Raw genomic sequence first — 17,975 nt, forward strand, 5'->3', positions numbered from 1 at the left:
CCTCTCTGGAACAACGTCATGCAAACCCATCATTTCACCAACAAACAGAACTTATCAGAAAACTAATAAGAAATAAGTCACTGGAACTAGCGCGATCACAAAACGAACACGATAAAAGCGGCCGTTTGTTTGCATGCTTTGTTCAATATTTAAATCCAAAAGCATCAATGTTTTACTATAATTGGCCTAAGTGATACACTGATGATAACAAATTAATTTATCAGGATTGAAAATTAGTCACACAAAAATAAAGCGTTATGAACATATCCTGCTTATTTAGTCGAGTCTGTTTCTGTTCATTTGTATTCACAGTATCCTATATACATCACATTTAGAAATATTGATCATTTCTATATTTGTATAAAAGCTCCCGAACAAAAAACATTATTATATTTTTATGACAGACTACGCAGAGCTAAACTCTCAAGACGAGACTTATGACAGATAAAATATGTAACTAAATAAATACACAATTGTGATATAATAAGAATAAGAAGCTGACATCTGATTTCTTCAAGTGATCACATTTACCATGTTTACTATGGTAACGTTAATGCCTAGTGTGCATAGTCTTTTGCATCTCTTAAAAATATTTCTGCCTTGTATGGTGATTGTAATCCACATTGGATCAAGTTATTTCAATCACTCGCTGCTGACTGAAAGTGAGTTTTGAGCTCAACTTATTTAAAAAAGTTTTTAATGCTGGTGTTATAGCTGTTAGCTTTCTGAAATGATCCGGGGATCGTCAATGAGGAGTCAATGGGGACCAGCAACCGAAGGCGAAGTATCCCTTTAACCTTTAATCTAAACTTTTGCAAAATATCTAAGATATGAAAAATTCCACTAGTCACCTGTTTACCTGAATACCTGAATGCTAAATGTCTTGGAGCAGGTGGCTAGGAACAAACAAACTCTTACATGTTTAACCTTTACTGGGAATTTAAAATGACCTACAATTTGTAAACAGGACACATTAATCAAACCATAAATATGTGTAAATAATTTTGCACAGACAGCTTCAGGACAGTGACATAATCTCTGGCTAAGCGTGTCAGATACCTCTTCCTATAACAATATCATCTTGCCACAGCAGAATACTTCAAATGTATTAAATTTAAGTTTAGTTATTAGATTTCACACAACACAACAGTTACAGGTTCAGTCCCAACTATATTATACAACACTTCTACAACAACTTTTGTCCCCTAAAAAAACGTTGTAAAAAACAAATAGTAAAATACAAATTACTGTACATTGATTTAAAAGTTTATGCTTAACATATAGAGTATTACTAATTATAAATAAATAGAATACATGCATGTATGTGAATGTTTTAATGAAAAGGAATTTGGAAAAGAAAAAAAAAATGTATTGCATGTAAATAAGTAAAAATAAAAAAAACTACTATAATTCACCTAAGCAAGTTTTAACATTCATTAATTTCGCAAATAAAAATTCATCAATATTAATAAATAAAACCAAAACAAAACATAAACAATAAAACAAAAACAATAACAAACAATAAAGCAAAAACACATAATCCTGTCAGAAATTACCAGGTCAAGAAAATATGATCATATTCCTTTTACAGTCAGTGATTACAATCCTCTATTATTACTTACCTATAAGGCCCTTAAATGGCTTAGCTCCTGCATATCTAACTAGTCTTCTACCACGCTCAACCCATCAAGCCTCCTAAGGTCAAAAACACTTTTGTATTGCGACTGCTGGTTGGTTGATTTGATTATGAATGTAGGAATTTCAAGGTGTCGTGTACATTCAAAATTGTTTGCTTTTCAGCAGACATCAAATACCAATATCAAACATGAAACTTCCACTAAACAGTAAACCAGAATATATAAAAATCTCACATTAAACTAAAAATTGCCAGCAAACAAACATTCTGTCGTATGCACATAAACTGATCAAGTTCTCATATGTAAAACAATTGTCCTTTTCAGTAAAAAAGCTATTATGGAGAATATGAAATAATGTGCCAGTTGCACAAGCCTTACACATTATGGGTTTAATAAAAGTTCTCGTTTCACAGTGGTGAGGCCCGTTGAAAAAAAACCAAACAAGCCTGGTGGCCTGTGGAAAATTCCATTCAAGATAATCAGCTCTGCCAATTCTCGTTTCACAGTGGTGAGGCCCGTTGCAAATATATCCATCCAGCTCAGTTATGGGGGGTTTATGAAGGGCTATGCTCTGAGGAGTCATCTCTCTGCTAAACCTCAGGCCAAAGCTCTGCCAGAATGTCATTTCTAATGTGGCCGACCAGTGTGCCACACAAGTGTAGGCTTCCTCTCTTCAAATTGTTAAAAGGAGGATCAGCTATCCAGAGAAACACAAGCGTAAACCATGGCTCCGAGTTTGATGGAACTATGGGAAAGTGATCCAGGGATCAGCCACAGCCAAACCCTGAGTAGAGTTTAGTGATCCAAAGCCAGAGTCACTACACAGTCCACAAAACCAGAGATTTCCGCTCCTGCACTAATGAGCCTTGATCTAACAAAATCTAAAACCTCTGTATTAGAATGAAACTGTGTCGAACAAAAGCAAAGCAGCCAGAAGGAACAATAATGGTGCTGGTAAGATTTCAGAGCCTTGAATGAGCCTTTCATTCTGTGGAAAAATATCTTTCATCGGTCATAAACATAGCTGCATTGTGTTCTTTTGCATCTTACGGTTTGCTGGTTGCTCAGGAACAGCTCTCTCTTACAAACAAACTTTACAGGCTCAGCAGTATTCAGCAAAACTAAAATATACTCCAAACTATGTGTTTTTCTTTGCATGCCTTTGCTTAGCCCTTGCCATGTGAGGCCACAATTGTGAGTTTAGGCTGTGCTCGGTAGGTTTTGGGGTTGGAATTGTTTTATGGAAACGCCGCTGTGATGCTGTTGGACATGCAGATGCTTATCTAAGTTTACCTGTGTCAAGAGTTTTAAAGGGCAATGGGAAATAAATGATAATGTTTTGCATAGATTAGACCAAAACAGCTTCAATAAAAACAGCTTAAATCACGCCTATATGCCACTTGTCTATGCTCTTGAATTAAAAAGTCCACAAAAAGATTTTTTTTTTTTTTTTAGGTTTTTATCCAAGTTGTTATACAACTGGATAATCCAGCTACTCTTCTCCACATGCATATGGATTGTTAATAATGGAAAAAATCACAGTGCTTACTGTTTGAAAATACTGTATGGTGGCAAATGATTCTTATTAAATACCGAATATAAGTAAATGATCAACCCTGTGCAATTCACACTTAAGACCCTTGTACAGGTAAACCATTTAGTAAATCATTCAAACTTCTTTGTAAGAGTTAAGGTTCTTAGCCAAGGTGGAATACTACATCTTAAATAATATATGCATGTCAAAGTACAAATAATAATAATAACAAACTTACCAGGCCAGCAATAGGTGTGGCTAATCTGTTTAGTTTCTTGATGACACCGGGCCTGATCTTGTTGATCAGACTAGAAAGAGAAAAACAGAACAAAAGTCAACACAAAAAACTGTATCGTGTGCCGGTTGCCAGTTTATGGCTTCCTTTAATTCTGACCATCTGGCTTCAGTTTACAAAGCCATCTAATGCCCTGAAGAAAATACAAACAACTCTCTGTGGAAACAGACATCAGTCAGTAGCCTCTAAGTAAGTCTAGTTTTGTGTGGAAAAACTGGTTTAAACATTGAACATTAAATTGCACAATCAAAGGTGTGCAGCTATTAGCTAACAAGGAGTGATGAGCATGAAATATACCATGTGAGAAACCTGATTTCTGGCAGTTTTGGTTATGTGTAATAAAGGGAGAGGCAGCCATTAACATTTTAATGAACTGAATCACACAGTGTATCTTCTCTCATTTAGTGACGTAAAATAACTTGACGTTCTTTCATACAGGTTTGGAATGACATGAGGGTGAGTAAATGATGACAGAATTTACATTTATAGGTGAACTATTTAAGGAAATAACAGAGCTATAATTTTTCTAAACAATATTGGCAATATCTTCTCTGTTTGTGATCTTTAAACACTAAAAATGTGTATCCTGCACAGCCACACTGAAAAACTTGTTCACACATCTATGGAGCATTTGTACACTCTTTAATTTCAAGTCAAGACTTTGTTGTGCCGACCCCAGGGGTAGTTTCACAGGAGTCTTTGTTTAGATGTGAGATCCAGAGTGACAGTATCCTCAGGTAATGTGTGCCTTTGTCTGCTCATGTGGAAAAGGCAAAGCTGATATCTTAGTACAGACTGTAAGAAAGCAGCATGAGAGTGCAGGAGCAGGACAGTGAGATTCTACACTGGACTGTGGTAATTAGTCTGCTGAGTCACTCGACTGACACCAACTTGTCAGACCGGCCCACGCACTGCCCCAGAACCATCCAGTCAGGTTCAGAAATATGCTGAAATCCCTGAGCTTGCAGCATGTCACACCCAGTCCACCGACCCAGAAGAGGGTGTAGAAGAGGCCTGAGTGCCGCCACTCCCAGTGTGCCTGCACTCTGCCCTGCTCAGGTTTCTGAACCCGGTTAGAGTAGCTGGCACTATGGATCACCTCTTTCCAGCTGTCCTTTTAAATGCTCTGCCATCCATGTTGTTTTCCTCTGCTGGGCTTACTAATGCTTCCTGGGATGGAACAGATTCTGACTGTGGCAGCTGGGTACAAATTATGTGTTTTAAATATAGCTGCATGACATAATGCATAATGCTTTTAAATGACACACAGCTTAGATGCAAATTCCAAATGAAAATGTTCAGGTTAGCTTGCATCACATTTTAGCCAACAGGTAAAATATTGTTACAGTGCATAATAGAAAAGTAGTTAAAGGGATAAGTCCAACATACAGTAAGCTCTAGGGAAAAATGTGCCTCAACCTACATTTTTGCAAGTTAAAAAAAAAAAAGCACCTTACCTATACATTCAGCTGAAGTGAACACTAGCTGCAGTAAAACAACAACAATTTTTATTCCTTTTCATACAAATTATGATTACAGGGGAAGATTCGCAATCATATAATCAATAATAAAGGTTAATTTTCACTCATTCTTTGGACATTACTATGTTATGACCTCAATCTCAGTGCATGAATTGCAAACAAATTTATTTTGAGATTTAAATCTCCATACGTTTGGCTTTTCTGACATAGTAAACTTGCTCTGTAACTTCCCTGGTACAGCATTGCACTTGCGATGTGGAGTATGAGCTCCATGAAACACAAGTAATGCAAAATAAATTTATTATCACTATTGATTAGTTTTAGGGTTGGGTTGGCTTGTTTTTACATCACAACGCGATTTATTATCACTATTGATTAGTTTTAGGGTTGGGTTGAGTCTAGAAGGCATATTACTTTAAAACGCGATACAGCTTTAACCTTTTAGTGCCACTCAGCAGACATTTCATTTCTGAATCGCAGAACTGTACAACAACCAACAAAGCAAAATGTTGACAGATTTTGCATGGGTTGGATAGTTCAAAAGCCCAAATCCAAAAATTAAGGTCCAAATCCATATGAATGTTTTCTTCTATAAAACACAAGATATTTTGAAGAATACACAAACACCATTAGTTTTTAACTAAAAGTCAACAAAGTCCAAAAAGGCAAACAAACACAGAGGTGTTACTGAAATGTCACCATATTGGATTTAGGCATGCATTTCCAACACATGACAAATGATATAAACCAATATAATATAACAGCTTCATAGATGACACTTACACATATACAAACATATTTTCCCAGAACAATTAAACTAAACCAAAACAACAACATATACAAATATGACTTTTACATATATGCACATATATTTTGTTCAACAGAAGAAAGAAATCATATAGGTTTGGAACAACATGAGGATGAGAAAATGAAAACAGATTTTGTATTTTTGGGTTAACTGTCCCTGTATGCACAAAGGAGTTATGCAATAGTTATTATTAAACGCAATTATAAAAGGTATAGACACAAAGTCATAGCAGAAACCTTGTCATACATTAAGCAACAAAAACAGTAAAACAAAATTAGAGAAGTACAAGTAAAAACAGCTTTACTTACTCGCACAACAGAAGTCCATTTTCCAGAGAACTCCGGAAATTACTGTTCCAAAACTTCTTCTTAGTGACTGCCTGCGAGACGAGGACAAACACAGGAAGCACTAAGAACCAGTGAGTGGGAAGTTTAGGATGTCTAGGGAAAGGAGAGGAAAGTTGTTCTTCCAAGCTTCAAGTCCAAGAGACTAGCACACCAGTACAACAACACAGCCTCTTTTGGAGAATCGTGAGTTACTCAGAAATCAGGGTTGGAGCCCAGCGGCCAAACCACAGAGAACAAGAGTATCTGGAGGAATGTCACAGTTCTACACACAGTTTCATGCCTTTCCAATGATCTCAAGCTACTCCTGCAAGACACAGAGGGCAGACAGCCCATTGTTTTTCCTCACACACAGGAAAGCATTTATGTTGTGTTTATACCCTCAGACTACACCGTTACAATGTGAGCCCTGTTGCTCTACACCTCATATAACATGATCTATGAGTAAAGCCCTTTTTGCAAATACAAATGTTTTCAATTTCCAAGTTTGAATGCCAGTAAAAACAGAGTTGCTCATTTAGCTTTCATGAGACAAGATCATTGTTCGTAATGATTTAAGTATGTTATAATATGCTACTGGTCTAGAAAACATCACATTTAAGAAACTCAGCTAAGAAAAAAATAAAAAATAAAAATCAGGCCATACAGAAATCTTGATATGTCAATTAACTGTAACCACTTATCAATAACATGAAGTCTGTTGTTCAGAATAGCACACTCTTAAGCTGCTTTTACTCGGCTGTCGCTCAGGAACATGGCATGAATTCAGAGGGTGTGGAGAGCATTACATGTAAAAGGACACTGGTTATGTTGAGATCAGTATTGACTGAGAGATTTGAACCGCAATTGTTCTCTTTTAGAAGCAGAATTTCAAAGGGCACTTTCTATGTCTGCTGAACAAAACAAGGACAAAAATAATGTGTGGACAAATACTATCCTCATACTAGATCGAGTTAGACTGCAAATTACAAACTGAAGGTAGATCATTTAAACAGAAATTTTGTATGCCCTGTCATGATCTAAATCTTTCAAAGTCTAGATAACTAATAACATAATCTTCTAATATGGCCAAAATGGTCCATTATGAATACATAATATTAAATAATATTACATTCAGATTAATTTAACCATTACAAACCCTCACAGATATGGATTGTGAAGAGACAAGAAGTTAATCATATGGAGCACATGCACACAGCATGGTGCAGTAAATGACATGCAATCCTGACCCCTGCTGTTCTTGTCATTGTAAAGGCCAGGATAGTTTTTTTTGTTTTAAAAAATATCTCTGTAGCAGGTAAAGGACAATTTGAGAGCTTGAACAAATCACTTACATAACCAAAAATAAATAAATTAATTAATAAAAGAAGAAGAAGAAGAAGAAGAAGAAAAGGAAAGGAAAAGACAATTAAAACTCAAATAAACAAACAAATGAATAAATAAATCCACTGACTCTCTATGCTCTGCAAGTTTGAATTTAGTTTGGGAGTCCTCATTACCTGATAATCTTGCATTGTTGTAATCCACTATAATTTAAAGGTGGAAGAAGGTACTACTTATTAAATGTAATAGAATATGGTATTGTAAAAGGAAAAATAGATTTATTTAAATAAGAATTACTTATTCAGCAAGAATCCATTAAAATCACGGCTGCAAAAAGCAGCACAACTGTTTTCAACATTGACAATAAAAAGAAATGTTTTCTGAGCACTAAATTAGCACATTGCAATGATTTTATTTATGATTATGTGACACTGAAAAATGGCTACTGAAAATGTATCTCTGTCATCACTGGACTACATTACATTTTTAAATAGAGTACAGGTCAAAAGTTTGGAAACATTACTATTTTTAATGTTTTTGAAAGAAGTTTCTTCTTAAATGTTTTCTGAGCACTAAATTTCAGATATAAAAATACAATGCAATGAAAAAAAATGTAATTTTATATTATTACGATTTAAAATGTGTTTTTAAATGTATTATACTTTAAATTATCATTTATTTCTGTGATGCAAAGCTGAAAATTATCACATGGCTTTACCGATATGATGATTCATTATCAAAGTTCTGCTGATTAATATTTTTCAGAACATGTGCCATAAAAAGTAAAAAAAAAAAAAAAAAAAAAGCTATTATGTTTTTAAAATATAAATATTTTGTGGAATAACATATACACTACTGGTCAGTAATTTGGGGTCAGTAATTATTTTTAAATAAAATCAATACTTTTATTCAGCAAGGATGTGTTAAACTGATAAAAAGTGATAGTAAAGAAAATATATTATTATTATATATATTATAGATTTTTTAAAAAAATTTCAAATTTTAACAGCAGAACTGTTTCCAACACTAATCAGAATATTAGAATGATTAAATGATCATGTGATAGACTGGATGTTACATATAATGATGCTGAAAAATTCAGCTTTGCATCACAGGAATTTACTTCAAATATTTTAAGTTGTAATTATTTCAAATATTATGCTGCCAATAGTTATTTTAATTTTCAATAATATTTTACTATATTTCAAAAACATTAAAAATAGTAATGTTTCCAAACTTTTGACCTGTACTGTATATTAAAATAGATATTAAAAAATAAAATAGTTATTTTAATTTTCAATAATATTTTACTATATTATTGTTTTACTGTACTGTTGATCAAATAAATGCTGCCTTTAAAAATAAAAACACACATAAACAGTTAAAAATTAAACCATTTCATATCCTTACCCCCACATATTACACATTCTACTACCAACACCCCCAAACTGTTGTTCGTTAAACTCACATTGTGACCACACTCATTTAAATAGAATGTTTTGATGATGTAAGACATGATTTTTATTCAGCTGCACTTCTGCGCACAGCTATTGTTCATTCATGAAGGAGAAATGAGGCATTCCAGGCTGTTTGCACACACGGAATGCTGCATAAAGTTAATTGTGCCAAAGTGCTTTAATCCCTTTGACCAAACAGGGTCTGCTGAACATGAAGAAACATTGGGGAGGAAATACTCAACACACCTCTGGGGTCATTTTAGGCTAATAGATGTTTCATTTAAATCTGTAAACAAATGCTTTTTATTTTCAAAAACATCCCAAAAAGATTGACTTAATTTTAACTTCAAATTAGATGACCCACATTTACCTCAACATTAATAACCATTCAATGATCACCAGTGATATGAAGTAAGATTAAATATATCACTTATAAATGTATAATAAATGTACTTTAAACTACTTTCTAAGTACTTAATGAGATTTCACTGCAAGAATGATTTAGCCACAGTGGCTAATGATAACTTTCTACTCTTAGATATATTAAGCAACTTCAGAAGGATGGCTAATTTTAGCTTTGACTTTAACTAGCTGAGAACCCCAGAGAAAAAACAGGAATGTCTCTGCCCACAGACCGGGTGCCTGGTGCAAGAATGAGCACATGTGACATACTCCAGATCATTCAGCTGACCATAACACCCTACACACTCAAACACTCAGACTCCAGCACTGCTCAGTGCGCCCTCATGCCTGACTACCCATAGACATGCAGATCGGACGCTAAACGGCACATCACCTTCCTCTGCAGGGGAGCAATCGGCCCGGGGCTGAAACTGCCATGCCAAGGTCCACTGCCTGTGACAATGAACCAGTGTGCATGTGTGAGAGACTGATGTCACACTGAAAGCATTCAGATTCACCCCTCATGAATTAAGAACAATATTTGTTCAGTTACAGCCAGTGCTCTGGCCCTGCCATCTCCCGCTGAGAAGGGAATTCACAAGGATAGGAAAGTCCTAATAACTTGTGCCCTAGACTAAGAGCGTTCCAGAGGGTTTAGAGGAATAAACCGAGTAAAGCGTGTGAAAAAGCATGTGAAAATAGTTGCAGGACTACTTTCCACAGTGAGCTTTACTTTTTTGAGTTCTTTAAAGGATACTCCACTCAAAAATGTCATAATTTACTTTCCATCATTTCAAATTGTATGACTTTGTTTCTTCTGTGGAACACAAAAGAAGATATTTTGACAATGTTGGTAACTAAAAATGTTGGTTCCACTGACTTCCATTGTATGGACAAAATGATACAATAAAAGTTCATGGGAACCAAAAGTGATGGGTTCCGACATTTTACAGTACATGTCCTTTTGTGTCCCGATGTAGGATTCAAGTCATTCAGATTTGGAACGACATGAAAGGAAGTATAAAAAGACATAATTTACATTTTGGGTCAACTATCGCTTCAAAAGGATACGATTAAACAATGCATTTTACTGTCCTCCTGACAATCACAAATTTGTTCATTAATTGTGGACTGGAAGATTACAATAGCCAAAATATTAATCCAACTAAACACACACACACACACACACAATTACACATATACAGTTAACATCTGTTAATTTAAACAAATGATCAAAATTAAAGAGTAGACAAACAAATTATCAAAATTAAAAAATAGCCTATCCAAGCAAAACCAAATTTGCCAGTGATATAAAGTGTCACAGGGTACGAGAAATGTTACACTAAATGTTACCTTTATTTATTTAACGACACACTTAATTACTGTAAAGACAAAAAAACCTACCAATGCAGCTTTTAGCAAAAGTAAATGTCAAAAAGCTGAAAAGCAAAAGAAGAAGCTGATCTTATTAGAAATATGAGATAAACATACACACTAATGATAACCATCAAAACATACCTACTTATTACAATGTTGCAAATGTTATATTTTTGCCAGGTTTTACAAATTCTCATGAATTTAACAGGTCTGGGTGTATACAGCACGAGTTAATGAATCGAAGCAGTGCCTCTTCATTCTGGCTACCTCATAATTTGGCAGCATTAAGTGTAATTTCCCTGAACTATCTATACCTAAATGAGAGCAGGTGTGGAACTTCTTACCTCAATCCATCTCTGAGCTTCTGAGTAAGCGGCCTCATAACCCACTGCAGACTGCGGTCGCCACTCCATCTACGGCTTTAAGTGCGCTTCTTGGTGAGGCTGTCTACTCTGCAAACACGCGAGCAAGACGCGCGTACAGTTTTGTTCTGCTGCTTTCTTAAAAACTGAAGTCAGAAGGTAAACGCTTTTTGTATTCGACTACCAGTATCACAACTATTACTCTCTCGAACGTCAACGAGCAAAGATCTTGTAACAGCCGTAAAATCTTACATCTCCTCGTCCTTTTATTCCTTAGAAACTTCAGTTGCTTTGTGTACCTTATACGCCCCCTAGTGCGTCAAGATACACACCTAAACTACTGTCAGATTACAGTACAGGTGCGGAGGGCACAATAAAACTCCTTTGGGGAAAAACAGTCTGTAGATTTAGTTAATTACGTGTTGACAAGTAGCCTACACAGGCAGATCAAATGGTACTCAAGCAAAGATTGGCGACTTTTAAAGTTAAATACTTTAAATAGACTACTTACTTTTTGCTGTTTTAGTATTTAGATTTTTCTTGTGTAGGACAAGTAACTACTGTAGTGAATAAATAAGGGCTAGATTTCGGTCAGCTGGTTATGATGTAAAAAAAAAAATATGTGAGAATACAAATACCACAGTCCAGTGGTATGCTGACCCAATCAAAACTTTATTTTGCAATAATAACCAGCTGACCGTACATTATCTACTTATTAAATGGTTATACCAAATACCAAAAAAAAGATGGAAAGAAAAATCACAGCTACAGTATGTAAGCAACACTTTCCTGATTTCCCCTGGGCAACAGTCATTATTCACTCCACTGAATGCTGCAACTGAGCAATGAGGAGACATGTATTATAAGTAACGCATTGTACAAAAACAATTAAAGATTTATCTTAAATATAACTATACTCAATGTCTTAAAAAATCAAATATAAATCTGAATCAATTACTTTTGTTAACCTTTTTTTTGTGAACTTTGCTGTTTTGAAGGGGAGAAAAAATTGGATGTAAACAAAAGATGCTCATTAATCATTGCTTGAGTATTCAGAGAGTGAACTGTTGTCTTTTGCTGTATTCTTGAGAAAACTATATTTAGAAGTAGGACATTGAGAAAACTATATTTAAAAGAACAACACCATATAAAATCATAAAAATTTTTTGCTGTATTCTTGAGAAAACTATATTTAGAAGTAGGACACCATATGCAATGACACACTGGCACACCGCCAGACTCCTGTTAAAAGAGCATTTTTGTGTAAAAACATGGTAAGTCAACATATTCATCAGGAGAACTTTTATTTTAAATGGATCCGGCAGAAAAAAAGACCACCACCATCAGGTGAATTAATATCATCAAGAAAAGATTTTCTTTTTTTTATAACTTTGGAGAAAATAACACAAAAATTAGTTCAATCAGAGAGTTGTAAACATTCAGATACAACATTTTTTTAAATGCATGTACACTTTTTATTATTAGATAATTTGTGTCTCATTTGCTTTCTTCATTATGGTCAAAACCTTTAACAAACTTTTTTTTTATTTAAATTCAAAATTGGACCTATAAAGGTTTAAAGTATTCAGCACTTCTGAATGATTGGCAGTTTTTCTCTTAGGTTAAATTACAAGAACATTTATGCTTTGGAAAGAGCCACCACAGTGAAACGGAGCTCCTGGGGATCACGTGCCATGAACTTCTTGCAGACCTCTGCAGAATCCTGTAGGATCAGGCAAAAACATATACCAAATGCATAAACAATAGCTACTTTTACATGAAACTAAATAATCCATTAGTAATCAGACTGATGGCTCAATCAGACGGAAAATCCTTCATGTAAACACCACAAACGATCCGATTAAGCTCGTTCTGAATTAAATTTCGATCAGATTGAAAGGGATGGTGTAGACCTTATCTAATCTAATTGAGAGGACACTTGACTGGATTGAAAACATGATGCCATAAGTGTCATAAATGACTGTCATGTTATTTTAAATTTCTCCTTCCACTCACGGTCTGTGAAGTGGAGCAGAATAACGTCACATCAGTCCTCACTTCTTACACTCATCCACAGACGGCTTGTTTTAGAATTGGCGAGTTTACTGCTTAATAGATATAAGCAGCATGGCTAAAATCTTCAAGCGCTCCTGTGCTTTTAAGTCTGCTCTTTAAAACAAAGAAAAGAAGTGATGGTAGGAGAATAGTATGTGCAAACAGTGGGAAACTGTATATTTACACAGTGTGCATGTCAAAAGATCAAATTTGATTAGAAGCTTGTGACATAGAAACGTGCACATAAACCCAATCACTTTATTTAGCGTTCATGTAAACACTACGTGCTGATTCATCAATCAGAATTATTTAATTCCGATTGAAACAAAAGGTATCCATGTAAATGTAGCTAATGTCTACAAACAAAACAAGTTGCAAATATACATCAATTGCTAGAGATAATCTTTACATCTATAGCCCATGAATGAGAAAAATCCCACCTCAAGAAATGTGTCCTCTGTTGTTTTCCCATGAACAATTGGAAAAGGTTTGCGTCCATCTGAAACATGAACAAAATATGAACACCTATAATATCTCCCTTCAAACTGTTGCACATAATAATAATAATAATGTAAAAGTGCTGATACTGTACATCTCTAAATTTTGTGTGACAAGTTCCTAAAACAATGACAAAATTCATCATGTAAAATTAAATTTACCTACCCAGTTCATATAAATGTCCCTCAACGTTCACAAAGGCGATAAAATGCAAATCCACTTTTTCATCTAAACTTGGGGCCTATAAGGGTGAGCAGAGTAAATAATTAGCATGTTAGAATTTTTCTCTGACACTGGAACAGCAATATAAAAGCAGAAGTGAGATCCAACACAATTAAATGAGAATACTTAAGTTCTCAGAATTAATGAAGAATTAAGAGAACATCTCAGTCCTGTAGAAAGTAGTGAAACCAGATTGGAAAGGTAGTAATACTGTAGTTATATTGTAAGTAGATGTGACTGCAACAATAATTCATGGATTTGCAGTTGGCAAGTTCACAATATTCTAAAGTGAGGATAGGACGGTAGATCACAAGACAGATAGATTGTGTTGATTGGGTAGTTGAGTCGAGGAAGGAAAAAAAAAAAAAAAAAACCCCAATCAAAAAAAGCAGGGCAAGACTTGATTTTGTTCTTTGGGAAGTGATTGGGTCATTGTATATTCTGCAATCTCATGTGAGTGTCAGGTTGCAGGAGGCAAGGTATTATTTTCCCATGCTCTCTCCTGTGCATCAAATATATTTTTGCAAGGGTGAGGAGAACTTAATGGTTTTGATTAAAGATTACATACATACATAAATAAATAAATATAATTTATAATAAAAACACTGCAAAATTATTATTATTTTTTTTTTTTTTGGATTGTCAAGTTTGATTTTATTTTGACTTTTGAAAAAATCTGCCTCACACATCCCAGATGTGCAAAATCTGTTGTGTTAATATATGGGCCCAGAATTAATTATAAAAAAACAAAACAAGCTGGGCCTCTTTGCCTCTATTTTCTTTCCTTATTTCTTTCTTTTTTTTAAGAAACTGTGAATCAAAGACTAACGTTCCAATATCTTCAACATAGTCCAATTTGAAAAATTCTGCTACTTCAACATTAACAAAACAACATTACATGGAAAATTCATCAGTGGGAATAAACTTTAAAATGTGTGCAAATACTCTGTACTGGTTTGGATGCTGCATAAGCAATTACACTGTATTTAGCAAGTACCAACCTCTGTTTGTCCTTCCTGGGCGCTTGATTCATGTGTTACTCGGATACTCTGAAATCATAAAAATATCAGTACTACGAAGAAAAGTTCAGTTCGGCTAATTCCTTCAGTGGCCAAACACTCAGTTGCAGTAAATATATAATATTTTATTACCTCATCTTTTTCAAGGAAAGCTGCCTTTTCTTCTGGGCTCATCTTTGCAGACGTCAGTAAAAATGCCTTAAGTGGTGAATTGGGCTCTGTCAAAAAAAGAAATGTCATGACCATACCACAAACAAGTACACCAACTAATATTTTTCAAACGGGAAATCACTCCAAATAAATCAATCAATAAAAAATACTGATACTTACCAAACTCCAGATACCTTTGATTGTTTGCCACAGCATGAATCAGCCCTATTGTACCACAAGCATTGCCGATGGTTTGTTTCATGAAGTACACATCCGATGACAACTCCTGTCCTTGTGCCTTAATTTTTGCCTCCTCCTCTTGTCTAAATGTTTCATACTACATTGAGGAAAAGAATATTACTAAATTTTAATTTACAGTTAATATCACTTAAAGGTTCACTAAGCGATTTTGAAAAACACTTTTGACCACAGTGTCAGACCAAGTCCAAAAACACACTCACAGCCAATCAGCAGTAAGGGGCGTGTCTAGTAATGATAGGGAGAAGAGAGCGCTCAGTGAGTGCACAGGATGGAGATGGCAGGAGATGGCAGATTAAAAAAGTGGAACATTTCAGAAGACCAAAACATTGAAAAGAAGGGTTATGATCAGGCAAGTGGACCCGCATAAATATTGGAGCAGCTTTCCAGCAGTGGAGAAACTCACGGAGCAGAAGAGAATTGGATGCCAAGGTTGCTTTGTTTCTTCTTGATATGCGAGTTACATTGATTTTGCTTTTTCACAGAACTTTTCTGTGTTGGCTTCTGCTTGAATATGCTGCGGCCGGCAGGCATAGCAGATTCCACCATCGTCGCTGCCAGGGTTGTGAACGTATGTGTGGGGCGGAGTCATCAAAATAGGGTGAGGTCCTGTTGGGGTATGGGCGTGTTTGTTTTGGTGCTTTCAAATATCAACATCGTTCGGCAAAAATCGCTTGGTGCACCTTTAAAATACTAATAATATTTTACAAGAATGACAAAGATGTTTTATTCTTCTGACTGGAATCTGATTATGAATATAAAACCAACTCCTCCAGGACTTAAAGGTACAGGACTTGCAATCACACAAATTACTAACAATTTTTTTTTTTAAATAAGTTACATTAATAGGTAGAATTGATCCAATTTAATGACAAAATAAATAAATAAATACATCTAAAAACCAAAACAAAAAAAAAAAAAAATATCCTGAGTCAATAAAAAAACAAACAAAACTAAAAAAAAAACAAAATAAAACAAAAACCAACAGTCTTAACATAAGAGTCTATGTTTATGGCCACAGGACTGTATAACAATTTTTGTCACATCCTGAGTCATGCTAAAACCTAACTACCCTCATTATATATATTTTATATATAAATATCATATATATATATATATATATATATATATATATATAAATATAAATATATATTTATATATATATATATATATAAATATAAATATATATAAACATTCACAAGTTTTTATATCTTATTGTTACTAACACTAAATTGCATAACCACAAAATGATTATTGGTAAAACTATCTCTTCACACCAACTGAACAAAATGCTCATATCATCATAAATATCTTTAGAAATGTTGGTGCAGCAAATTCAGTTACTTCATTTTATTTTGGGTCATGGTGAAGAAAGAAACTCATGATGAGACTTTTCTGTATATTTAAAAGGAATTACCATATCATGTCAAATAGAGAAAGAACCTTTAATCTTTAAAACTATGATCTGATATAATTTGCAAGCTTAGCCAGCAACAACTGTATCCAGTTGCAACTTCATCATTTACAAACAGACATCTATAAATACAGAGCTTGTCTGCTGACATTAAGTCAATATGGGTATAAGCTGCAGTCATACCTTCTCTGTTATAGGAAAGAGCAGAAGTACAGCACACACAGGCCTCGGCACCAAACTGAGAACTTCAGCATCCAAACCGTACACATCTCCAAACTGCCAGGTGGGTACCAAGCCAAGCTGCCGTAAAAACTTTACAAAAGTATAACACAACACATACATATTAAATACAAATCATATATCACAAGACTAGTAAAGGTTAGATTTGTATAGTGAGAGGCACACAAGGGCCTACACAATCCAGAAGGGTTTCTATTTAAATATATCAACAATAAACTAATGTGGAACATAAAATACATTTCACATTAGTGCAAATACAGTAAGGTTAAACATAGATATTAAGCGCAGTATTGCTTATAAACACAATGAACCAATGTTGATGCAATTAGCTTTAACACAAACGTGCTTTAATAAACCTGATTCATTCATTTGGCACAAGTTTTGAATCCTAGACACACCCAGACAGACGAGACCTCTACTCACTTGGTTCATAACCTGAAAAGCAGACACAGAACACAAAACAGTATCATGTGAAATACGATGTCAAAGACATGAGATGCAGCTTACCGTTTCTGCTAAAAGAAGCCTATGAAAAAAATGAGCCCATAAACGATAAAAAATGTAACTGACGACAAAAGATCGTGATAAATCCGTACCTCTGGGTTGGCTTCGAGTGGTAACCAGCGCTGGCCCTCCATCTCAGATTTAGCCCCGTATGATATCCTAAATAAAAAAAGATGATATTGCTAGCTCGAGCAATGGTGTGCAGACGATTTGACAGTTGAGGAGGAAGTTCAATGGAGTATGTGAACGCGGGTGTGTGAATTCAGCGACTGGCCTAACGTCACACCGGAAGTGCGGGCTAAAATTCCAAAATAAAAGTAGCCGCTTGCTCGCGATTGTCAGAGAAACTCTCTCTTATATTAGAGACGGTGCGGCATCATTCATGTTGTTTAGTGTCACCAAGGTATTTGATGCTCTGACCGCGGTTACATGCAAAAATATTTTTCTATTGTAGTCGATGTTGTGGTCAATACCCTCTCTTTTTGTGTCATGTGATTGTTTTAGCATTTATTTGTTGTCTTTCTTTAAAACATTACTAGTTTATATTATGTTACTGATATCCTCATGAGAAGCAGGAAAAAAAGGTTTGTGATTT

General features: G+C 34.8%; 2 protein-coding genes across 8 annotated transcripts in view; both read right to left on the reverse strand.

The window, feature by feature from the left end:
• LOC109066022 (LIM domain only protein 7-like) overlaps nucleotides 1-11,297 on the reverse strand; it is a 49,157-nt gene extending 37,860 nt beyond the window's left edge. For 2 of the 6 annotated variants that reach the window (XM_042763557.1, XM_042763553.1), the window contains exons 1-3: nucleotides 11,003-11,286; nucleotides 6,064-6,134; nucleotides 3,410-3,479 (exon numbers count right to left, since the gene is read on the reverse strand). In XM_042763557.1, coding sequence (XP_042619491.1) covers nucleotides 3,410-3,479; nucleotides 6,064-6,134; nucleotides 11,003-11,071 — 210 coding nt within the window. In that variant the 5' untranslated portion in view covers nucleotides 11,072-11,286. Of the gene's footprint in view, nucleotides 1-3,409; nucleotides 3,480-6,063; nucleotides 6,135-11,002 lie in introns of all 6 variants that reach the window. The other 4 variants (XM_042763559.1, XM_042763554.1, XM_042763555.1 and 1 more) reach the window with 4 other exon arrangements.
• Nucleotides 11,298-12,307: 1,010 nt separating this feature from the next.
• LOC109087994 (ubiquitin carboxyl-terminal hydrolase isozyme L3-like) lies at nucleotides 12,308-17,673 on the reverse strand. 2 transcript variants are annotated; one of them, XM_019102170.2, is made up of 9 exons: nucleotides 17,473-17,671; nucleotides 17,300-17,311; nucleotides 16,820-16,948; nucleotides 15,145-15,301; nucleotides 14,947-15,032; nucleotides 14,797-14,844; nucleotides 13,739-13,814; nucleotides 13,516-13,574; nucleotides 12,308-12,743 (listed from the first exon to the last, which is right to left on the reverse strand). In XM_019102170.2, the coding sequence occupies exons 1-9, from the start codon at nucleotides 17,512-17,514 to the stop codon at nucleotides 12,660-12,662; spliced, it is 693 nt and encodes a 230-aa protein (XP_018957715.1). In that variant the 5' UTR covers nucleotides 17,515-17,671; the 3' UTR covers nucleotides 12,308-12,659. The 2 variants fall into 2 exon arrangements, with proteins under 2 accessions (XP_018957715.1, XP_042619494.1); XM_042763560.1 differs by lacking the exon at nucleotides 17,300-17,311 and having other exon boundaries at nucleotides 17,473-17,673.
• Nucleotides 17,674-17,975: the final 302 nt, after the last annotated feature.

Source organism: Cyprinus carpio, chromosome A9 (genome assembly GCF_018340385.1).
Source record: "Cyprinus carpio isolate SPL01 chromosome A9, ASM1834038v1, whole genome shotgun sequence".
Lineage (NCBI taxonomy): Eukaryota > Metazoa > Chordata > Actinopteri > Cypriniformes > Cyprinidae > Cyprinus > Cyprinus carpio.